Source organism: Sparus aurata, chromosome 20 (assembly GCF_900880675.1).
Source record: "Sparus aurata chromosome 20, fSpaAur1.1, whole genome shotgun sequence".
Lineage (NCBI taxonomy): Eukaryota > Metazoa > Chordata > Actinopteri > Spariformes > Sparidae > Sparus > Sparus aurata.
The window spans coordinates 16,686,618-16,711,140 of NC_044206.1; the positions used below are offsets into that span (position 1 = coordinate 16,686,618).

General features: G+C 44.2%; 2 protein-coding genes across 2 annotated transcripts; both read right to left on the minus strand.

Moving 5' to 3' along the window:
• Window positions 1-343: 343 nt before the first annotated feature.
• crygmx (crystallin, gamma MX) lies at window positions 344-2,257 on the minus strand. Its single transcript, XM_030399454.1, has 3 exons — window positions 2,181-2,257; window positions 912-1,154; window positions 344-652 (listed from the first exon to the last, which is right to left on the minus strand). Exons 1-3 carry the CDS (start codon window positions 2,187-2,189, stop codon window positions 377-379), a joined length of 528 nt encoding a protein of 175 aa, XP_030255314.1. The 5' UTR covers window positions 2,190-2,257; the 3' UTR covers window positions 344-376.
• A 431-nt stretch (window positions 2,258-2,688) lies between these two features.
• Window positions 2,689-4,353, minus strand: crygmxl2 (crystallin, gamma MX, like 2). Its single transcript, XM_030399518.1, has 3 exons — window positions 4,293-4,353; window positions 3,493-3,735; window positions 2,689-3,008 (listed from the first exon to the last, which is right to left on the minus strand). Exons 1-3 carry the CDS (start codon window positions 4,299-4,301, stop codon window positions 2,733-2,735), a joined length of 528 nt encoding a protein of 175 aa, XP_030255378.1. The 5' UTR covers window positions 4,302-4,353; the 3' UTR covers window positions 2,689-2,732.
• Window positions 4,354-24,523: the final 20,170 nt, after the last annotated feature.

Here is a 24,523-nt window from a genome sequence, read left to right on the forward strand (position 1 = left end):
TTAACAAAGGCTCGCTTTAGTTGACTTTCATCAAGTTTTCGTTTATTGTGATTCCAGTAGGACAGGAGGTTTGGGACCGGCCAGGCACACCATTTTGCTTTGGGACGACCAAAGCAAAAAAGATCATCGCTATTAACTGTGAGCATTGCTTGAGCACTGAGTTGGAGAGGAACTTCACTCAACAATGCAAAGCAGCCCAACAAAACTAGAACCCAACATCAAACGCACCAAAGCCCCCCATCATTAAAATGCATGATTTCAGGTTTGGACACCACAGTGTTGAGACCACACTGAAACAGTGTTGCCGTTAAAGGGAACAAGAGGGTGGAAGCTTAACAGTGAGGCTCAATGGGCAAAATAAAAAAGAAGCCGGGAATCAGTTGAGCTCGGTGACACGTCTCAGAGAGCCGAAGGTGGGGCTGGTGCTTCCCCACTCGCTGTGCCTCCTGTACTCTCCGGGACGCAGGAAGTACTGGCGGCCCCTGTAATGGGGGTGTTCGTGCAGGATCCAGTAGCCCTCCATGACATTGACGGAGGAGATGTCACGAGTGTGGAAACGCTCATTCAGATCCGGGCAGTCGTCCATTAGCTCCATATTCTGGCCAGCGAAGTCAGATCGCTCAAAGATCTTCATCCTGTAGTTCCCATTATACTTGGGGAAGAAATGATGAGAAAGATTAATAGAAAGCATTTGTTCGACCACTGTAGAGTAGAATTACGGTAAAGCAATTTGTCATGAATTAATGGACTCAATATACAAAGATGTTTTAAATTAGCCACAGGTACTGGCACTGGGTGGAGAAAACAGTAGGACTAGGCTAGAGAACCAAACGATCCTAAACTGGCACCGCAACAAAAACCTTTAGTGAGAACATTACTGCAAACAGGGTGGTGCATCAATTAAAACTCACAGGTGGCACCATACGGCAGGAGCGGATACAGTCATTGAAGCCCGCCCAGCGTTGGTAGTCGGGGTACTCGCCCTTGTGCAGCATGTACTGGTAGCCACCATAGTTGGGCTTCTCGTAGGCAACCCAACAGCCGCTGTCCACTCTTATCGAGTTGCAGCGGCTGAAGTGGTTCTGCATCTCGGGGCAGTCACTACTGCACTCATAGTGACGGCCCTGGAAGTTTCTGTCTTCGTAGAAGATTATCTGCAACCCATGGATGGACGGATGGACATAATCACCAAAAGCACGCACTTCATATGTAGGTTTTCTTTGTGAGTCTCAGTAGTTTTTTATCCAGTCATCACACATAACACAGTAAGTATCAACAGTATAAACAAACTCAACGGTCTATGTGTTGAATAGTGACTGAACAGGCTCATGCAGACGCGGAAGTTACGTTTTTAAAAATAGAAAATCATTTAAATTTCGTAACCCTCAAAGGTCTCATTTCAAAGAATGCTAAACTCATCAAATACTGACGTTTTGCAATGTCAGCCGACCAGACCCACAATCCCAAAACGTCATTATTTGACAAGTTGGGACTGAGACTCAGAAGCCAGCTTTCTTAAAAATTGGACCTTTAAAAATCGCTTCATTAACCATTATTTTTAAAACCAAAAGCAAATAACACATTTTGATTCTATTTTTATTGCCATTGCCATTGCTCCGTAACGCCTCCATCTTAAACAATGATAACATCTTACTTTTAATTTTGCATGCTTGCCATGCTAACCGTACCATTTGGTAATCTGAGCCAGGTTTGCAAGTTAGCTCTATCCAACAAACTTCTTGCTAAGAGTAATAGTAAGTGAGGGATTGTAGATAGACAGATCATCTTGAGGGAGAATGAAAAAAAAAACCGTCCCAAATGATGTGCCGGAAGCAAAGTTGAATAAAGTACACCGTAGCATGTGGTATGTTTTAATGAAGCGAAAGAAGTCTTATTTTCTCAGGAATTAAGACTTAAAGCTCAGTTTAAAACTCTACATTTAATGTCCTCAATAGGAGACAGAGGCATCATTTATTTAGTATAACTTTATATTATTTTGAAACAGACCATTACTGTATCCACTGCCCATCACTCAGTCAGTGTCTTGAGCATTTTGTCCGACAAAATGAAATCATTAGTAGCATTTTTTAGTTATTTACCACTTACCACAGAATATCACTAAACCACACATTAGAAGACTGAATGGCTTTTTCCATATAGATTTGAAATTGCACACTTACCTTGCCCATTGTAACTGTGTTAAAATCAGACTAGACCAGATGTCGAGCTGTACCAGACCTCTTTATAGACCCTGCTGGGATCAGGGCTTTGCAAATCTGAAACAAAGCTTTGTCGTGTCAGCACAGTACGCTCTATAGACTGCAGAACACTATAGGACTGGTGGGCTGCTGCGGCGGCCCTCTTTGTCTCTGTCAAAGCTCTGTCTGTCTACGGAAAATACCGTACCAACTGCACTTTCTCAAAGGGTGACAATAAGAGTTGCAACATCTGCCTTTATAGGCGTGAATGCCAGAAACCTACATGCGGACTGTGAGGACAGTCAGGGCAGAGAGCAAGCAAAGAGAAGAGGCACTGATAGGTATTATTTTACGGCAACAGAGATCATCAAGCAGCAGCAACAGGCCTTGATGGGTTGAAGGTGGACACTGAGCAAGAAGCAAATGTGCTGCTGTGTTTCTGTACTTCAGATGCAGGGATTCGCTCAAATAAGCTCACAAAAGGACACTGTTATTTGGAAATTCAGTCTTTAATGTTTATTTGGGTTGCACAGTTTACATGACAGTCCTCATCCTCCTGAATGAGCCCACCATGGGGTTGTGGCAGCCCCAGTCACCACAGGCTCTGTACTCTCCGGGGCGCAGGAAATACTGGCGTCCCCTGTAGTTGGGGTGCTCGTAGAAGATCCAGAAGCCCTCCATGATATTGCAGGAGTAAATGTCACGGAAGTGGAAACGGTCGAACACGTTGGGGCAGTCGTCCATGAACTCCATGGTGTGTCCCATCATGTCGGGCCTGTTGTAGATCCTCATCTTGTAGGATCCTCTATACTGTGTGTGAAATAAATCAGAAGATGATTATCATGCAATTTTTGGTCAGCTGTGAACCCGATAGAGCACTTTGGGTTGAGCTGGTTTTCTTGAACTTTAAATTCAAATGAGTACTTGTCTAAATAAGGAACTACAGATGACGATGAGCACGAGCTCTTTCGGAGCACGACAGCATTAGACTTTGTTTTTTCTCCCCTCCCCAAACTGCCAGAAACACTCAGTGTGTCTAACAGAATTAGAATGAAGGCACCAAGTCTTATGGGGTGTGTGTCATATTCCTTTTAAAGGCTGACTGGGTCTCCTTGTGGGCCTCACAGCAGAGACTTTCATGCTATGACCTGCCTGAGTATCCATAAATGACATCAAAAGGCCGTTGATTGACATCCATTTCTAAAGCGGCATTTGATGTACAAGGTGAGCGACGCGGTGTGGTAGGGGTAGGGGGGGGTGGGCGCTACCGATCCTAACTGCTTGATTGACTTACAGGGGAGAACATCTGGCAGGAGCGGACGCAGTTGTTGAAGCCCATCCAATTGCGGTAGTCGGGGTACTCGCCAGGGCCGAGGATGTACTGGTAGCCCATGTAGTGAGGCTTCTCATAGGCCACCCAGTGACCGCCGCTCACACGGATGGAGTTACAACAGTTGAAGTGCCTGAAGGTGTCCATGCAGTCACTGCTGCACTCCCAGTGACGGCCCTGGAAGTTGCGGCCCTCGTAGAAGATTATCTTGAAGAGGGGAGAGAGAAGCATTCATCACTCATGTTACTTGTTGCAGTATGCTCGGACGGACTGTAGGGGACACTGCTCTCCCTTGAACAAACCCAATTACTTTTTCATGAGTCCTTGAAGTGCACAAACCTCTACGCTGCTCTGTATATTACTTTCAGTTCTTGGCAGGTGAAAATCAAGGCAACTGAAGCAATTGTATTCAGCTGACTTTTTATTTAAAGTATAACTCGTCGTGTGCTCGCCGTCAACTACTCAAATTTAAGGAGCCAGAAATTGCTGCTGTCATACAAACACAGTGAATCTGTCATCTTTGGATACCACGTAATCGTTGATCTCCGCAGACGCTTCCCTTTCAAACACCTATATGTGTGTTTTCGGTCTCAAAAATACGTCCTCTAGCCGTCCGTTCTCTTTTTTCTAGTTCATACTTTTACTCGAATGAGTTCTCCCGCTGCCTCTCTTTCCCTGTTACACTATTTGACACGTGTTCCCAAACCATTTTCTCTCTTCACCTCTTCGTCAAACCTGTTACCATACTGCATGTGAGCTCATACCTTTCCCATGGTTGCAGGCTTGTGGATGTTTTGCGCATAGACCTAGACACACTTGCAGGTCCTTTTATACTCTCCCACTGACGATGAGGCCTCTGACACGTCAGGGACTACTACTCTTTACCTTTTAGAGATGCCAACTAGTGTTCCCTTTGTCTGACAGGCTCGCGGGTAACTTATCTCCTGTCTGCTAGAGTTTACCTATAGAATTCACCCCCCTCCCCCCCATCGCAAAAACCAACACCACACAAGTGCTATTCTGTGTTTGTGTGACATTTGTCACTCCATGACCTTGTGATGCGGCCTTTTGAAATGTCACACAAAAGGCCCTTTAGGTGTGTGGCCCCCGAACAACAAAGCCTTTAAAGTGTACTGTGGGTTAGATCATTTTTTTATGGGGAGGGGGGGGAAACTATCTGAAAAAGGATTCATCCTTGTTGCGAATTTGATTTCATGTCTTGCCTGACTGACTTTTCATTCAGTCCCACTCCCAGTTTGAGTTCGGATTGATGCGTTCCCCATGTGGTGCAGGTCAGAATGTAATTGTTATTCATTTCCTGTTAAGGGAAAGTGGACTGAGTCAAGCTCTTGTGTTGATGTAATCTAAAGTGATCTGTTGACTCTTTTTGCTTCCATAGCCTGCAGTTGTGCTATGATACCAGACGGGACTGGTCTGTTTGTACATGAACAGACACGACTGCTAAGTGCATGTGTGTGTGTTTGTGTGATATAAAAGGAGGGGTTCGGGGCACATGTATGTTTTACTCTTTGTATAAAATGATAGATGTTTGGACTTGAGTCTTTGGCTTGTAAGCGTAGCCCAGAGCTGAAGGGGAAAGGGCTAGAAAGAGTTTGCCGTCATGCATTGTGTTCCCAAAGCCCAGCTGATGCCAGCAAGGTCAGTCTCATCCTTTAGCCTTTCATCAGGATAAAGGGCGGGTGCCCCCTCTCCACTTTGTGCGCTTTTTGCAGCTTCGACTGTGTTAAAAAGGCAAATGTTTTCAGAGCGCACAATAGCCATTATGTTCCTGGGCAATAACACCGCTACTGGGGTAGTACACCCGGTGCTATATGACACTGTTTCGGTGTTAAGGAACAGCGTTGATAAGCTTTTGCTTCTTTGATCATTCATTGACTTGAAACTCTCATAGGCTTCAATAGCTTTCATGTTTGAAGCTGCACTCTTTTTCTATGACATAAGTAGATCATTGATATCCTTTCATCACAGCGTGCAGCGTAATTGTGGCAGATTATCAGATGGGATGTTGTTTTGTTTATTGCGAGTTTCTTGAGCAAATATTTACTCCGGGAGGAAAGGTTTTATCAGAACATATAAGGAACAAATGTTTAGATTTCCGCTCGTATGTTCATTCATGGATTAATGATTCCTTTCATCACGCCTATTAAATGTAAAAAATCTTTGTACTCTGGTGTTGATGCAGGAGGGCAGCGGAATGACAGGGAATTCTTGTTGTGACTGAAAACAGTTGCTCAGGCTCCGCGCAATAGGGAAGCAAGCATCCGCAACCGATGCTGCTCAGCCTGACCTCCGACCTTCGCGGCCTGTTGAGAGGAGCGCGTAACTGAGGTGCAACGCAATGTTTCGACCACGGGAAAAGAAAAAAAAAACATGCCACCGCTTTCATTGTCATTGTTCACGTTTTCATCAGTGAGGAACATCAGCTAACCCCTCATTCATTAGCCGGGACCTTGGCTCTCCGTATCTCTGTGGCTTCCAGAGGGGAACCTTGTTTCACAGGCTCTCAAATGATCATCTTTAGCTGTGCTACAAGACATCTCCTCCCCACCCTGAAGGGAAAGTAACATCACAGAGGCCCTTGCCTGCTTTCTCAGTTCCCCCTGGAGGAGAAGAAAGCTACCCGCTGTGGAGCATTCCACTCTTCATCTCAGAATGATGGAAGAAAAGGGAAAGGAGAGGGGAACAGAGTGGGGGGCTAGATTCGCAGCTCCATTGTGTCCGAGGATCTCATTGTGCAATCTGTGTAATCGCGTGGGAGATGACGACACTATTAGCCCGCAGAATGACTGTCAGTCGGGGACCTCTGTGATTGATGTGCACCCCACGGAGATAGGAGAAAACTTTGACAGATAGCAAACCCCGGCACTAGTTAACTTGCAACCTTTTTCATCTCTCCGGCTTCCATAAAAGAAAAAGCCATTCGTGTAGCTGATACCTAATTAGAATGCGAATGTGCAATTCACTCAGTAAAAAAAAAAAAAAAAACACATTTCAGGTCAGAGGAGACTTCTTTCAATTCAAAACAAATCATATTCCCTTAATCCAAACCGTGGTGTCTCTGACCCCGCTATATACAATAAGTCTCACCCCTAAAATGTTGCGGGGAGAGATAGGAGAGCAGGCGCGCTTGCAGTGCCTCCAATGTGCTCTTTTACTGAACAGTCATTACAAAAACACTGTCGCACTGAGGTGTAAACAAGGGGTCTATGTGAGTTTTGCTCCTGAGAACTGGCTAATCTGGTGCTGAAAATGTGGTATGATCGGAAAAAGCGCTCGCCAAAAAGCCTCCCACGCCGGGAGTCGAATGAGGACCTCTCTTTTGCTGAGAGATCATCCTCTCCATTCTTTCTGTCAGAAAATCTCCAGGCATCCTCCCTCTCTTGTCACTGCCAGCGCACAGGCTCTATCGGGATTGCCAGACGCAGGAGCCACTATGAGCCCGTGCCAGGGCCAGGATTTACCGCGATGCGTCTGATGTGCTCCATCTTTTTTGCTGGGGGATAATTAAAAGAGGAAATGGTGTTGGAAGAACAGAGTGGAAAAAGCAGGAGGAGGGGGCTTGGACCGAGCAAATGGATGCAGCTGTCAATTATGTTGAGTTGTTGATATGTTGTTTGTTTTCTCGTCTTTGAGATTTTTCCGCGTTGAACTGTCCCCCCCCCCCCCCCCCCCCCCCCCATCAGGATTTGAGTTTTTAAAGTTTGTGGTAAATCTCCACTCCGCACATGTAATTAAAAACAACATTTAGGCTAATTAAGAACTGCTCTTAGCAATGAAATCATCGTAAAGATTTTCTTTAAGTTGGATTCTGATGACCTGCAGGTGGTCATTTGGGTGCAACCATGAAAGAAAACCCTCCTCTGTTGAGACTTTTCTTTCCACTTTATTGAGCTTTAACGCGGCTGACTTTAAACTGAATCGCGCTTTTTTTTTTTTTTTAGATATCGTGAATTTGAATAGCAGCCAGCCAGTTTTCTTGTTTATGACGGATTTTCTTCACGTCAGTGCGAGCTGTCTTTCAAGGGAGAAAACCTGGACTGTTCAGATCATTCGAGCATCTCCCCTTTATTTGACTAAATCGATTTGAGATGCTCCGCCATACACGCGTGACCCAAACTCTGCAGAAAAAAAAAAAAACAGGACAACTCCTTCGTCTCTCAGCAGACACACCGGGGGGAGTTCTGGCTTTTAGCTGCTCTCACTCCTCATCTCCACACTCTGTTTTGACGTGGCGTGTCTCCCCATGCCCCAAAGCTTTAAAGGTTTAAAGAGCAACTTTTCACCCTGTAATCCAGGTGCCTTTCAAACAAGTCACGCTGTTTACTGACACATGACAAAAAAGTTCAACCCCCTTCTCATCTCCGTGCTTACAAGACTGTAACTCACCTCAGAGCCCTGGTAGTCATTCTCTCCAGAGCGCCCCTGAACAAACAGAGCCTGAGCGTTGGAAGGGGCCCCTGCCTTTCACCACTCGCTAAATTTGTAATCAGATGTGATGCTGTTGTTCACTTCTTCAAATTTGTCATCAAAGCAAATGTGTTCTGACAACAGCTAGTGACAAGTGCACCAGAGGAGAGGCAGCAAATCAGCTTTTCTCACACCGCATATCAATTATTGATCATGTTGCCCCCCTCCTCCTCCTCCTCCCTCCCTCCCCCCCAGCTACCCCAGCAAGTAGACACCTTGTGATAATGAAATACATCAATTTAAAAAATAAATAATAAAGCGGGGTCGGCTCCATTGTTGCGAAGCCTTAAGAGCTTGATTGACTGCCTGCACATTCTCCTCATTGGCAGTCAGGCAGATCAAAGGAGGGCTCCTCTTATTGCCCAAGGCCACTTGCAATTTATTTAGAGGAGCAGTGCTGCCGTCCCAGCAGGTAACATTATTGGGCAGAGACACTCAGGATAATCATAGCTTTGAGGTGCCTCTCAAATCCCACCTCTGCTGGCTCCATCATGCATGCGCAAAAAATACATGCATATGATTTACAAAAAAAAACAAAAACCCTTCCTTATTATACAGAATTAACTAGCAGCAGATGAGACTGCGTTAAAGTCCTCGCATGGTATATCCAGTTGCTCAAAGGCATGACCTCATCTGCTCCAAATATGTTTAAATGATATATCATTGTGATTATATTAGTTGTTGTGTTTTCTTTTATTTGTTTTTTTTACTTGTTATATTTTATGATGTATTTCTCTACATCTCCTCCGATATTAAACACAGAAGTTTCTAATAACAATCTGAAGTCTCGTTTCATCAGGCGATGTTACAGTAAATGCTGGGCGATGCGGCACGGAAACAAAAAGTGTTCCCCTTGTGCAAAATTGCCTACAGTGAATATGATTGATCGGAGGGGATTAAAACGCGGAGGACAAAAAGTGTGATGTTGCGCAGCTACAGTCGAGGAATGAGTCCCATTTTTAGGACTTGTTTGGAGATCATTGCACCTTTAATAATCTTACTTGGATTTCCCGTTTCAAAGGCCTTTCCAGTGCACCGCATAAATAATACAAAACAGAAAGAGCATAGTGACGGGATTCTTTTCTTTTTTTCTTTTTTTATCTGAACGCACGTTTGCTTACAAGCGCACAGTTTAGAATAATGCAAGTGTTAGATGACTTTCCCACAAGACCCAGTTAAAACAAACCACTGTAATTATTAACCAGTTTTATTTATCGAAATCTTTTAAAACTCGATAACAGCAACGAGAGATTTGGTTTCATCGGACGAGGAGATATTACTGTAACAAACTAAAGCTCACGAGGAGAGAGAAGATGTGTTTTGATTGTTTTGTGTTCTGTCTTGCAGCTGTTAACTTCTGAGGAGTAAAGATGTGGAAAATGTTGCAATAATCTACACCTCAGCAGCACCCCCTTTTCCGAAGGGCTGAATATGAATAAAAAGCTATGTATTTATGTAAATGAGCTTTGATTGATCTTATTATGGAGCAATTTGATGGGACTCCACAGATGAGACAGGCGCGTAATATTATTTGAAATATTATTATAAGGACATCTCGGTTATAATTGTTAACTTTTAACAATTTTAAAATTACAGAGTTAATTCTCTCTTGTTACATATGGGATAACAGTTGAAATTGTCAAATGTTAGAAACAAAATATGTCTGATAAAATACAGAAATAATTGAAGTTTTAAAACTAACACAGTTGTTTTATGTATTGAAATCAGTTGAATTAGACTGTTGAGCTGCAGAACCGCACGTGGCAGACTTTGCAATCAGAGAGCAGACATCATTTTATGATTCAAATATTTTTAATTGTTTAAAATGCCTTTAGGAGATTGACTTATTATTTATTTATCATTTAGTTTTTATATTTATTGTTCTCTGAAATTAGTTCCATCCCCTTTCACGCCTCATCGAGGTCCAATGGTTCACCATCTGTTGAAAATAACCAACTTTATGCTCAAAGAAAACTAATTTACGGCAAGTTTTTTGGCAAAAGTTTGTTTTGAATTTAAAATAACTATGTTGTTCTTTTGTGTAGCTCTACTTAATTTCATTAGCACTCAGTTCACAGTCATAGTTGGGCCACTTAGATATTCGTTTCTGCCTTTTTACTCTTTACTTAACGTCGATGTCACATCAACATTTGCAAGAAAAAAAAAAACACCTTTATGCTCAAATGAAACAAATCTATAAACAAGTTGTTGACAAAAGTTGGTCAAGTATCTTGTTGTTCTTATTAAAATGTCTATTACATCTCAGTAGCACTCAGTTTCACATCCCCCTCTTTGCCATTTTACTCATTTACAGCCAGCGTCACTCCAACATTTGCAAGAAATAACTGCGTTTATGCTCAAATAAAACTAATCTTTAAATAGATTTTTGACTAAAGTTGACCATACTATATATTGTGATTTTTTAAGTTGTCCCACAACTCTCAGTTTGCCTTCACAGATTGTCCAGTTTCAGCACACATCCCAGTTCATTTACCAGGTGGTTCCAAGCACTAGAGGGCACTAGAAGCCAAAGCATCGCCCCGTCTGCAGGCTGCCTGTTTCAAGTTCTTTAAAGCACAGCCATATCCCTGAGCAGCTTGTATGCGTGTTTGTTTTGCTTGCATGTATACATTTGTGAGTGCGCTTGGACACACATGCATGTAGACGCGAGTCACACAATGGCATGGATTCATGTGGTACAACTCGTGTGTGTCTGTGTCAGTGCCACTGCTCCCCGTCTGTACCGGAGCCTATCAGTGCTCAGACGTACAGTAGTTTTTACCAAGGGAGAGGTTAAAAAAAAACAAAAACAACAACAACATTCACTAACAGGCTGACATGACCTGCGTCCCAGCACACGTGCAATGCTTGTCCATTTCGAGCCACACACATTCCCTGCACACACACACACACACACTGAGCCGCAACAGAGTTGATTTTAGACTGTTAGTTTCAAACAAACTTCGACTAGACACCCGCATTCATGTACACACGCGCACGCAGCATGGTCAAACAAAGTCTCAGGCAGACAATGAGCAGTTTGCTTTGTAGCAGTTTCAAGCCAGTGTGTGTTTTTGAACTGCAGATGTGGCTGCTGACTTGAAGGATCAGTGCAAAAACTGCAGGACTGCAGAGATGGCAGTCCTCCCATAGGGTCTGGCACAGCCCGGGCCCTTTTTTGTTGTACCGCCATTTACACTGTTCATTTAGCCATGTTGAAGAGGTGGTGGTGGTGGCCTGTGTGCCCGCATGTGTTGTGCGCCGGGTTGATCATTTGAAAGTACATCCTCGAGCCTTGTGTGTGCACATCGCACGCCATATGCCATTTGTTTGCTTGAAGGCAGGCATCCAGCTGCACAGTTTGTTTGGGTTTTTTTTTTTTTATAAAAAGGTTTAATCCTGGTGCGGAGAGAAAGAATCTGAATTGAGTTGTCCATTTTTCTCGTCAGCATCGGAAGCTACAGATCTTAGATTTATGAATTCTACAGAAAAGGCTTATCTCGGTGGCGAGCGCTGGCTTTCCCATTTCTACTGGGAATTAATTGCACAGGCGTGCAGCGAAGGTATGCGAGGTGGAATCAAGAATGTTATTAAGATTCGCGCACAGTTGTTTTGTGTCGAAGGATGGGGTAGGGAGATGCAAAAGAAGGCTCGACTTGATCTGAGCGAGGCCTCGGAGGAGCAGGAGAGGAGGCGCCGGCGTCCCTGGACTGCGGCGAGAGCGGGGCCCTCAGCAGAGTCCCTGGAAGACCGAAAAGCTCCACTCAGGGGAGTTTCAACCAAATTAAAAAACAATGATACACCAAGGGAGAATCTAATGCCAATTCCCGTCATCAAGACCCACATTCTTCACTGTTTTGCTTTTAACTTTTGTTTTTTTTCTTCTTCTCTCTGTCTGTGACTCTCTCCCTCTCTTTTCCCTCCGCACTGTTGTTTTCTAGTTTGTTTTCCACCCGTACTCCTCTGGCTGTCGCCGAGCGCTACAGCCACTTTCAAAGGCTCCGCTGTCACGCGCCGCCTTTGAGTCCCGTTTGAAATTTTAACGTACATGTTGTCAGGGTGCCGTCAGGAGTGATTGACAGGTCCGTCCCAGAGCAACACCGGGCTTGGCAGGCTGGCTGTCTTTTGTCAGAGGCAGCCGAGGAGAGGCAACAAAGGAAAGGAGCAGAGGAGGAAAAAACACACATAAATAAAACAAAACTGCTCTTACCCATTTCTCAATAAAGACCAAATTAGATTAATCTTAAGGCAGAGCAAGGCAAGGCAGGCAGTTGTGGAAAAAGACTTGATATTTTCCTCTGGCTTTGTTCCCCCCGCCATTGATGGTGCACTGCTTAGACACCCTCTCAACAGGACACCAAAGGCGGCACAGCAAGAGTTGTATAAAGAGCGGGCTGTACATATTAATGTTCATTATCACCCCGCTTCAATGCAGAGAAATTCCAAAATGCAGAGTTTGTCCCGGCCTCACCTTCGTTTGAAGGTGGAGATGTGATGTTTTTGTGGCCTTGTCAGCCGCTGCGTTTTAAATAAATAAAAAAAAAAACGGTGACCACTTTGAATCGCATCACCAAAAAAAAACCCTGGCTGCCTGTGAAAATAGAACTCGAGCTTCCTTCCTGCATTGGAGGTGGACGCGGAGGGGAGTGTTTTTGCGTGCCTGAATATTCAAATAATGCATTTGTGAGAATAGATGAGGCGTTTTCGATCGGTACCGAAGACTCAGCAATGCCAGTTTTTTAGAGATATCTGGCTGTCAAAACTCTCTTCGGAGCCCCTCATCCCCACCCCTGGTGTGATTCAATCACTCATAGATGGATGAGCGTGTGACAACACAAAAATCCACCCTCTGTCTCTCCTCGGTCTCCATCGCTGGCAAACATTTTATTCTGTAAATTCACGACGAGAGACATAGAAAGCTGGATTATTGTTACATTTGATTTCCTAGAGATTTCACCGCATGCTTCCTAAATAATTTGCTCAGTCACTCCAGTGTGAGTACTTTATGCTGGCTGTTGTTTCCGGGTCACCTTACGCATCAATAGAGATGTTGTAATTTCCTTTTTGGAGATAAAAGCCATTGATTACTCTCTTCCTCTTTAGACAGTCCGAGAACAAAAGTCCAGGATAAAAATATTCAGTGAAACACGGCCTCTTTGAAATTCATATCAACTGTCAGTGTCGGGGTTGCAGGGCAGTGTAGCTGGGCTCGAGGCCCACAGTAGCAAGCACCCAGTCTGCTAAAGTGTCTTTGAGCAAGACACTGAATCCTTGCCAGCTCCAGCCTGATCTCTGACCCGCCTGCGCAGCGAGCGCGGAGCACAAAGAGACACTCTCCGAATAAAAATCAAAAATAATGAGAATAGAAATGTAGGTTCATGTGAAAGTTGTGCCGAAGTTTGTTTGAACGGTGCAACGGAGCAGTGATGATTGATTCAGTGGTGTAACATGAAAATGAGGGCATTAACAAGTCCCGCCGCTTTGAAAAAAATCAAGGACATTGTCGTCCCATCTCCCCTTTTTGGTACAAGCACCGCTCGGTGGGAAGGGGGAGCGGAACAACAGCAGCCACAGGAACTGGAACAGCGGAGTACGACTGTACAGCCAGTGTTGAGCAAGCTGTTCCTGTCAGTGATTATGACATGAAATGTGTGCGCGTTGAGATGTAAGCATGATGCAGAGGAGACGCAAAAAAGACCTCGGATCAGTTTAGGTCTGAAAGTGACCACGAATTGAGTAAAAGGAAACTGAATTTCGATATGAATGGGGTAATAATACAAACAATACAAATATTTATCTTTTACAAACTGAACACACGCCGTTCTCAGAGGAAAATAAGGTCCCCAGAACACTGGCAGGGTCCGCCACATATAAACAAAGTAAAAACTGTACAAATTGTGTAGTCCTTTAAGGTAATCAAAATGGGGTTTATTCGTCAGTCAGTCACTCATTTTTTTCTCTTCTGATTCGAATGTCTTCCCCAGAACTACATACTGCGCCTTTAATATTTCAGTTGCAGTATCTTCCTGCAAGCTCCTTCTTTTTTTTTAAAAGGTAACGTGTGAATGTTCGGAGTTTGTCCTCTTTGCCTCTGTGTTGCACCCCGTCAAGTAAATAATTCCCTGGAATTAGGTGTTCCGACTGATCCGTCCGAGTCAGCCGTAGACAACTTGTCAACAGCTATAGATTTGAATCAGAGGAGAGAGTGTAAGCCTTGTAAAGAGCAGCAGGGTTTTTTTGTTGTTGTTGTTGGTTGTGTGGAGTACCGCACATGATGGGATGAGTGACTTTCGCTCACTCGCTGAAAGGTTAGGCTTTTCCTTTCTGCCGGTATCTTTTTAAAAGAAAACATGTCCGCCGTTTGATAACTGCTTGACATTTGACAGTCTTCTCAGACCAATCAGACAAGTTTTTATTTTTTTATTTTTATTTTTTTTTTCACGTCGGCCATCTGGAGGCGCAGCAACAAGGAAAAAAAACATACAGCATTGTCACTTTCCTCAAGCCTTTCAAAGGCAGTCTTTCACCACAGCTATCAACATCAGATACCACGAGTGCTGTGCTCATTTTTCTCTCTCTTTCATTTGTGTTTATTTCTCTCTCTCTCTCTCGTTCTCTCTTCTTTTTCTTGTGGACTAACCCAGTCTGCTGAGACCTCATCGCTACCATCAGAGCTGAACTCCAGAAAAAAATCACTTTCCAGTGTCAAAAGTGTCAGCCACCTAACCTCATTGCCAGAGTTGCCAGAGTGTGAACCTTCTCCCCTTCCACTTCTCTGCAGCTCTCAGAATCCGGCTCGTGTGCCGGCTGCACTGAAAGCACTCTGTTTTCTCCCTTTGGGGCATTGTCGCTATATCTCTCTTTATAGTTTTCAGAATGTGTTCTACTGTAAATTATCAACTGTATGTTATCTTGGAGGGAAAAGGCGAAGAGCTGGAGGGAAGCAACAAAGCCACCAGTCTCTCTGGTTACATAATTCATGTCAGCCATATTCAAATAAAATTTATCACATTGTCAATCATCGAAAAGCAAACGTGTGTGCAACGTGTGTGTGTGTGTGCACGCGAAACGGCGCTGATAACTCTGAAGTGATAAATTAATAACGTCCTACCATGGGAGCATGTGAATGAGTATGTTTAGTCATTCTGTTTGACAACAGAAGGAAACGGCCTATTCCGTAGGGTAGAAATCAAATTTCACACTTTTCATAGATATTGTTCCCTCCTCCGAATGTTTAAAATATGGAGTCTCGCTCTGGTAGGGGAAGTGGCTCAAACAGCACTTTGTACCGAAGTAACTTTTGTTTGGCCATAAACCAGGAGAACATTTTTTCTTGAGGAGAGAAACAGTAAGTGGTCTGAATGCCCTTGGTTGTTTATTGATGAAAACTCCGGTTCATGACTTCGGAATTAAATCGAAGAACCTTGAAAATAAAGGAAGTTTATATATTTTTTTTCTTTTTGCAATTATCTTTACCGGACATTTTCCCTTTGCCGTCGTTTCAAGGATTTTTTAAAGCAAATAATATACATCATTTTCCTCCTGGGGGCTTCAGATGTCCTTTTGAACAACTAATTAATTGCAATTTTTGTCAAGTAAATGAAAGAACCGTCGCGATGAGCTTAATCAAACACGCTCACATGTACCCGCTCATGTCCTCAAAACCAGCCGTCCCACACCTGCTCTCCGGCGCCTCTCCGCCTCTTTATCCTCCGTCTATAGAGGGAGATCTCCCAGAATGCATAGGTTTGAACATTTGAGGAGTGACTGACTGGATGATTAAAAAAAAAAGAGAGAGAGAGAGAGAAGGGAAACTGAGAGACACACAGACTTCAACGCTGATTTCAGCTCTGAAGTCAGCCAGCCAGGTGTCGAGTGTTTGGGAGATATCGTTTGAAAAAAGACTTGCAAGAGACGGAAAGAGGGAGTGACTGATTGGGACTCTTGAGCGATTATGAGCAAGAAACAATGTGCCACGGATAAACAAGCCCCTCACATCTCAAACTGGGAGTCTAAAATGTTGCGTTTGAAAATCCTTTTCCCATTTATTTATTTTTAAAATAAGACGAGCCTCCCTCTCATCGGCGTGGAAAGCATGTGTTTCGGGCATGTGTATCGTGGCAGACAGCCTACCACCATATGCACCCTCTACCTACTCCATTCTGTCCTGCTTTTTGCGCGCTGATAGAAGCGCTGCTGCTTCTGTCTAAACGGAGGTATGCCAAAACAACTCATTCTCTCTTTTTCCCTTTTCGTTTCCTTTTGTGCGGGGCCAATCTGACCCCTGTCTTGCACCAGGTGTGCATTTCCTTGATCCCGCTCTCCTTCAACCCTCCCCTTCATATTTACACCCCTGCCGCCCGCAATGAATGATTCACTTGGAGAGGCTCCCTTCCTCCATCAGAAAAAGCTTTGCAACCATACACTACAGCCCAGCCTCCATTTCTCTGATCTCACTATGTTGTGTAACGCTTGAAAAACCCTTGCGTTCCTCGTACTTGTTTTTTTTTTTTTTTGTGTTTTTTTTTCCACGCTCTCTCTCTTGCTCTTTCTCTGAGTTACATTCAGTATTGACTGTTTATGCTTTTTAATGTTGTGGAGAGGGCCCGGGGCTTGCGGATGGGGGAAAAGCGCTCTTCTTGACACACTTACGCCCCCGTAGTGAACTCTAGCTCCCAGCACTCTAGCAAGTACACAGACCTTCTTCTTTTTCCTCTCCCTCCCTCCCTCTGTCTCTTTCGCTCCCTCTTTCTTTCTACAACTGGGAGCTCCTCTGAACATCAGCACCCCGCGTTGCTCCACTCCAAAGATCACCTTATGGAAGATTAAGATGCTCAAATGCTCAAGCAAAATATTTACACAATAACCCCCCTTTTGCATCAAAGCCGAGGCGGTGGAGTTGAGTGGAGTGATCTCAGGGGGGTGTTAGAGGGCGCCAGAGAGTGCAACAGTCACCTCTGAGCAGAGGAGGCCTCGGTCAAACCTGACAGGGAACAAAAGTGATCTCTCCATCTTTAGGTCCTCCATGTGTCTTCCATCTGTCAGCCCACCTTCAGATCCCCTTTTGACTCATACTCTCTTTCAAACACTTACTTTACCAATCGATGGGCTGAAATCTCTGCAGCCCAGCTGTGATGAGGAAAGACTACCGCAGATGATGCTTAATATGAACATGCGGACTTAAATAGTTCTATTTGTCTGCTGGTATATTTAACTCGCCCTTCCTCTCATCCTGCTGCCAGAATACATCCCTTCCTTTGTCGAGCGGCTTCGTTTTGTGTGGGTATTCTCAGTAGAACGGTGCAGAAATATAATTTGCGGCATATGTACAGAATGAGGCCGAACCCGGGCCGCCGCGCGTTGACTCCCGTAGGCAGCGCGGGTCAGCCAACTGTCTCGAAGAAGTCGTCTCTGAACTCCCCTACCCGGCGAACGGGAGCTTCGATTCAATGCAAAGTGTCGTCGCACGCCCCGCAGCTAATACGGAGCGACAGCTAGCTGCTCGCCGAAAGGGCCGGTGTCTGCTCCCGGTGTCGGCACCGATACTTGTGATGGCAGCCTTAGCTGTGTTCAGCGAGCGTGGGCCGCACCGCGTATTATCACTGGATTTCTCTGCTGTGTCCCTGCCGCTTTGATATCCAGTGATTGACTCCTCGCTGGCATTTTCAAGAAAAGAAGAAAAAAAAAAAAAAAAGGAAGGAAACTTCAAGTCCCGTTCATCTTTCAAGTCCCGTTCGTCTGCTTAAGGAGCATTTTCATGGTCAAAAATTGCGTTCAGGCGCCTCTTGTTCTAGAGGCAGCCACTAATAGAGTCGGTTTGAAGGCTGTTTGGAGTGTGTTTAATGAACACTGGTACACAGTCAGATCCATCAGCGCCCGGCTCTTTGGCGGTGACAACCAGATCCTGTAATGTCGATGTTTGGAGATAATGCTACAAATTAAACAAGCACATCTGTCCCATTGTGCCCACGAGGGAATATACGTTGCGGGTTACGCCAAACAATGAAATACAACTCCATCCCATCATGTGACCAGATAGATGGCTGCGATAAGAAACACTAAATGGGAGTCTAATGCGGGAGAAAAAAGAGCCAGGGTCTGTTTCCACTCCTTAATCACAGAAGCCCAGTGACAGACCAAAGAGGATGCTTTCACCGTCAGACAAAGGATAGTGGAGGAAGGGGGGCACCACCACCACCACCCCGACACACACACACACACACACACACTCTACATCCCCTGCACCCCTCCCTTTTCAACTAAAGGAAGACATCATTATGAGTAAATGACATGAGGCGGCTTGGTTCTGTTCCACTCCTGGCCCCCCAAGGACTCTTTTGCCCCACTGTGTAGCCCGCTCCCATCCTGCTTTGCTGCTGGCCACGGGCCTTCAGAAGCCCGGGCTCGGGCTGCAACTCAAAGAGATGGACGCTCGCACATTATTGATTGGACACTCGATAAAAGGTCACGGGGGCCCTCCTCTGCTGTGGGGTCCAGCGCTGCGAGTAAGCCCCTCTCCATCCATGCAGCCACACACACACACACACACACACACACACACACACACACACACACAGCACTGTCCCCTGCATCAGCCACCTGGGGGATAGGCAGAGCTCGCAAACAAGCTAATCATTCTCTCCCCTTTTTCTCTCTCTCACACACACACACACACACACACACACACACAGACGCACACAACAGCTCCTGAGTGGCTGACAAATGTCAGAATGGCTTGTATGGGATTTTTTAAAGAAAATTATTTATTAATTGAACTGGTTAATTAGGTCCCTGAGGCTTGCACGCTAATTGAGAGCCACAGAGCTGGCGAGGCAAGAAAGCCAAAACAAAAAAAGCGATGGCTCAAACAAATAGACAAGCGCTCGAGAACTGCTAACTCTCTCACACACACGCGCGCGCTCGCACACACACAAGCGTACACATACACACAGCCACCCATAAATTAACGAAAAAATAAACAAACAACTGTTTACATTTTTTTTTTTTCTTCTCGGGCTTCCCCTTTTCCTCGCATAATTTTATGACCTGCCAAATGTTCTCCTCTTCTTGATGTTCCAGCGATGGAGAGAGACGCGCAGCCACTGAAATCTGCCACATTGCACAAAGCATCTGTCTCCACACAGCGCCCCGCATTCATTAAGTTTGCACCAATTAGCAGCCATAGCTCATAGCACAAACATCCATTTGTGCCTCCCACTTTGAAAAAACCTTCCTAAAGTGAGCGTGTCCCTCAATATGCCCTTGTGTCACCCAACTTTATCTTCACAAAGTCGCTTCTTCTTGCATAATTAGAGACGAAATCCATTTCTTCTTCCTATCTTCTCTCAGGCTCTGTCTTTGTCCCTTTTTATATCGCGCTCGAGTGCACCTTGAGAGCGAGCGCGCTTTTGTCAAGAAATCACACCAAGGTTGTCTGAAAGACTTATGAGATGGAGTCATAGGCGGAGGTTGGTTCGGGGGACCAGAACACAGAGAGGAGGCGCGCTGACACTTCGACAGTTACACCTGTTTCAACAATTATCCCGCGCTCTGATAAGAGCTGAACTCCTTGGATGTGTGCAGCGTCGAGTTAACCGAAAGTTTCCATTGGTGACAAAGTCTTGTGTATTCTAAACTTCCAAGGCGCCAGTTTTCGGAGCATTTGAGGGCTGGGTTACCACGGAGGGGGGAAAAAAAAGAAAAAGAAAAGAAAGCCGGCTGATGCTGAACATTATAAATAGATCTGTAAAACCTTTTTGTATTTTAATTTAAAGTGCAACATAGGAGCAGAATGTTTTGATCGGTGGAGCAGACGTAAAAAAGACAGGTGGAATTAATTGGTATCCTCGCTATATCGACTCTCGTATCAAATGATGGATGATTTAGTGACTTCTGTTAAACACCCCTGTTGACAGCGAATGTGTGGGTCTAGGGGTGTTTCATAAGGGCATATATTTCACATTATTACCACAAAAAAGTACAGTTATTTTGGTTCATCCTACAGTAATAAGTATATATACTTTTTTTTATTATTTATATAGCACATTTAAAACCAACCGGAGTTCACCAAAGTGTACAAATTAAAGCGAACAGTACAACATTATGGATAAAATCAGTAGCACAAATAGTGATGAAACACATTTTAATGATAAAACCCAAGGCAATATCAAAATACGGATAAAACAAAAACACATTAAAACTTGAGATCAATTTATAAAGAAAATAAAAATAAAGATTACTGTATACGATATATACATTTTCTTTTATCAGAACGTGTATGAAGGACAGTTTGGGGGCCGTTAGCATGTTCCATGTTTGAAATCTGGCAAAAAGCGGCGCACATTGTAATTCTAATCGTCGTAGCATGTTGCAGTCTCTACAAAAAGGTCACCGTTTGATATCAGGGGTAATTTTGAAGGCCTTTAAAACACTCCTCCTTAACATTCATAAGCATACCATGACCCCGGCAGCTGGAGCACTATCACGTTATGATTACCCGCTTAACACTATCGCGTTGTGAAACATGCCCCCCCCTCCTCCTCGTCTTCCTCCTCCTCCTCCTCCCTCCCCAAGTAAACTCTGCCTCTGACCCGCATCGCTTCACTCTTGAGGGACCGCTTGTGCTCTGTCTCGGAAGGGAGAGTCGGATGATGGGGCACTGAGGTCAGATGCTATTGAGCGATGCTTCAAATAAATGTATGAATAAATTACTTGATAAATGAACGGCTGGACTGGAATCACTGGAGAAAACCGAAGATTTGAACTTTATCGAGTAGTTCTAGAGAAGAAGGAGGGAGAGAAAAAAGTCAGAAACTGTTCTCTTTTTCTCAGTTTCGGAAAGCTTAAGATTTAAAATTCGCAGCAGAAAAGGGGCAGTTTTGATTGATTAATGAAAAAGCGCAACTGAAATCACAAGACAGCGTCTCACATTGAAGCTGAATGTGTAGCTGTGCGGAAAAGGCAAAAAGATCTTGAGATTGTTTTCTGGTTTCAGTTTGATCAACCGAAAATCAATCGCCTTGGTAGACACACGAAACCGCAGCAGAAAATAAAGTCAAGGCGAACATTCATGACCCCGTGAGTCAAAAACAACTCCTCACCGCACACGTAGAAATAGGGTAAGTAGCTGAGACATCCGGAGGGAGCTCGGAGTTAGAGCTGCTGCTCCTTTGTGTCAAAACGAGCAAGTCGAGGTGGTTCGGGCATCTGATCAGGATGCCTCCTGGCGAGGAGTTGCCTTTTCTTTGAAGGTTTTTCAGGGCATGTCCAACCGGTAGGAGACCCCGAGGTAGCACCAGAAAAAAAGCTGGAGAGATGATATATCTCATCTGGCTTGGGAATGCCCTCGGGATCCCCCAGGAGGAGACGGAAAACGTTGCAGGGGAGAGTGACGCCAACACAGCACCAGCACCGGGTAGTGGCTGGAAATGGATGGAATTAACTTATGGGTGGAAGTCACAACATACATGCAATACAAGTCCAAATCAAGTCCAATCACAAAGTCTTGTTTGGCAATGTTTTAACCCGCAGATAACCCCAAGATAACATGCCAGACACTCCCAAGACAACATGACTGTCGCAGCGTAGCAGCAACATGATGTACAGGATCTTTGTCGTACCATTGTGTCAAAGTATGATACAGATCTAGTGGTTTTCCATCGATCATGGATGTATGTCGTTGATTCGTTGGTGTCCTACACCCGCGACTGGCAGATGCATCAAAAAAACGTGTGGAAATGCTCAAAGTGCCGTGGCACACGGCAGAGAAAGATGCTTAAGAAACTACCAACAATGAGTCAAAGTCAAACCTGGATTCCATGGAAGACGAGTTGTAGACCCAGTTGAAGTTTCGATAAAATTTATATGTAAAATGAGTGCAGCTTGTGTGCAAGTTGCCAACTCAAGTCTCATCTCTGACCTCTCGCTTGACCCACACTATAGTGTTGCATATAGCTGGTATAATATGCATGAGGCGCCAGAGATTAGTGTTTTTTTTTTTTTTTAAAGGAGCAAACAGTAGTGGCAAACTGCCAATGGCAACAAGGTTCTCTCCGCCGGTTCGAGCAATTACCATATGTGCAGTAATTTTATAAGTGCAGTGTTCGATTTTGCATCACTTACAGCCGTGTTTCCTCTATTTGTCGGGGCAGGTCCAGTATAAAAACACAGATCACAATCTGCCTGCCTCTCATCCTCTGAGGTAAATTTAGATCTGATAAATCCACAGAAGACCCACAGAAACTTTATTACATTATTAGAACAAATAGGGTTTTTATATAGACAGCCGTGTCTAATGTTAATTCAATTTGGAGTCAGTGTGTTTGTAGGCCAAATAAGACTGCTAGTTCACACATTAGAATATTTGCCTGTGTGGCTGTACAAAGAGGCAGCAGCAGAGAGATTGTGAGCAAACCCCAACGTGTTTTTCCTCAAGCGCTATTGTAGATGAACCCATGTGCAGAAGTAGCTTGTCAAAATATAGCATCTTCCTTGCAACCTGGTACAAATATAGGACAAGTAGTCGCAAGTACATGATTTTAAAATATAGAGTAGATTTCATGTGCTCAGGGTGGAGCACTTCAGTTAATCTTACTTATATACATGTGCAAACAATAGCCTCTGAAGCTAAATATATGAGCAACGTGGAATTTTCTTTTCTTTTATTCCTGTTTATGTTGTGCGCAGACACTGTACCATTCAAAATGATCTGAAAACGTTTAAAAAATCTTGATCAATGCTTCCTCATCAGTTGTGGTTTTTTTAGCAGTGGTGGCAGCGGTTAATTTCGGGGGTAATTATTCCACATTTATCCCCACTGCTGTAAGTGGTTTGTTGGCAATTTCATTTATATAGCACCGTTAAGACACAAGGCGATTCAAAGTGATTTACAGAGACTTAAAGGTGCACTGCGTGGTTTTTTGGAAAGAAATCTTAATCAGATTGATTGATTTTCATGCTTAAAAAAACAAAATTCACAAACAAATTCTCTTTGTTTTTGTGGCTGAAAGAACAAACTGACTTCAAAGGACAACACAATTTCATACTGTTTGACTTTGTTTATACGTGGCGGACCCTGCCACCTTTCTAGCTTCAAACAGAGTTCTGGGGGCCTTATTTTCGTCTGAGAAAAGCTTGTGTATTCAGATATGGAAAAGTCAAGTGTTTTGTCAAAACTACATAATGCCCCTTTAAAATAAGACATTAAAAACACTGGGAAAATGTTGAAATTGTAGCACTAATATTGTGTATTTTGGGCTACTTATTTTGTATCTACATACATTCTGATGTCAATTTCCCATTTGATCTTCTGTGGTGGTGATGTTTATCCTGTGGGGGGTCCATCACTCCTGAGTGAATGTAGAGGGAGGAGGAGGAGGAGGAGGAGGAGGAGACACAGATGTGTGATGATCCAAAAACTGTACCTTACTGTTTTATATTTCAAGTATCGCATTGAAATAAGAAGTGATAAGCCGTAAATATCTGTTCAGTTTTAGCAGGACATTAATTTAGCCACAGTGTCATCTGCGTCTGTGTGCATGCACAATAGATTTAATGGTGTGCTGTGACTTCAGCTGATGAAAAAAAAAAAAAAAAAAGCCCTCTACACAGCAAAGGCCCAGCAGTCCCAACTCCCCTCAGACTGGCGCCGATCGATCGCTGGTTGTTATTGACATGACACCTGCCGAGCCGGGCTTTAAGCTATCGAAAACCGATGTGGCAGATCAAAAATAGGACGCCGGCTTTCATGTTTGTAAACAGTATCGATTTGCATAATAACCTTAAAAATTAGTTCCCCGGATTAGGCAAGGACAAACCTGTTTCAGCGTTTGTTATGATGCTCGCAGCATATGCCTAATTAGAGAAAAAAAAAGGGCCGAGGCTGTGATCGGCTCGAAAAACAGGCTGTGATCGGCTTGACAAGTCGGTGCATCGCTGTCAACACCTTTTGGTTTGCCACTGTTAATGAAAGCCATTTTTCCATTAAATAATAAAATAAAAACACACCTCTAGACTTCTCGGCAGACAAAAGCGCTGATGCGTCACTTTTACACGGATGCAAATTATTGCTGCGTGTCACAATCATTTATTCATGAAGGAGGCCTTCTATCTCTTGGCGGGGTTTTTTTTTTTTTTTTTACCTGCGCCACGGAAGTGCTCTTTCACTCCGCCGTGCCACGCCGCTGAGAGAGATGTCAGCCTCCAGGAGTGACGAGGAGACAGATGTAACCAAAGAAACAACACAAGCGCCGCTCGCTCCACCAGACGGGTCCAGTTTAAAAGCACTGAATTATGTATCTCAGCGGCTGACATAATCACAGAACGACCTGTCAGCGTTGAATATCTCCATTTCCCCGTCTCAGACAAACCGTGACCTTGTTGGCGACCGAGGAGCATTGATTATCTGCAGATGCCTACAGATGTTCAACTAATGCCAATTATAGTGACATTTACAGAGAGGTCGTTAGCTGCTGGTAGCATCATCATCCTCCTCCTGCTGCTGGTGCTT

Coding starts and splice junctions, on each gene's coding strand:
- crygmx (XM_030399454.1), bottom strand. Junction 653..911: donor CCTGCCGTATGGTGCCACCT/GTGAGTTTTAAT, acceptor TTCTTCCCCAAG/TATAATGGGAACTACAGGAT.
- crygmxl2 (XM_030399518.1), bottom strand. Junction 3,009..3,492: donor CCTGCCAGATGTTCTCCCCT/GTAAGTCAATCA, acceptor TTTCACACACAG/TATAGAGGATCCTACAAGAT.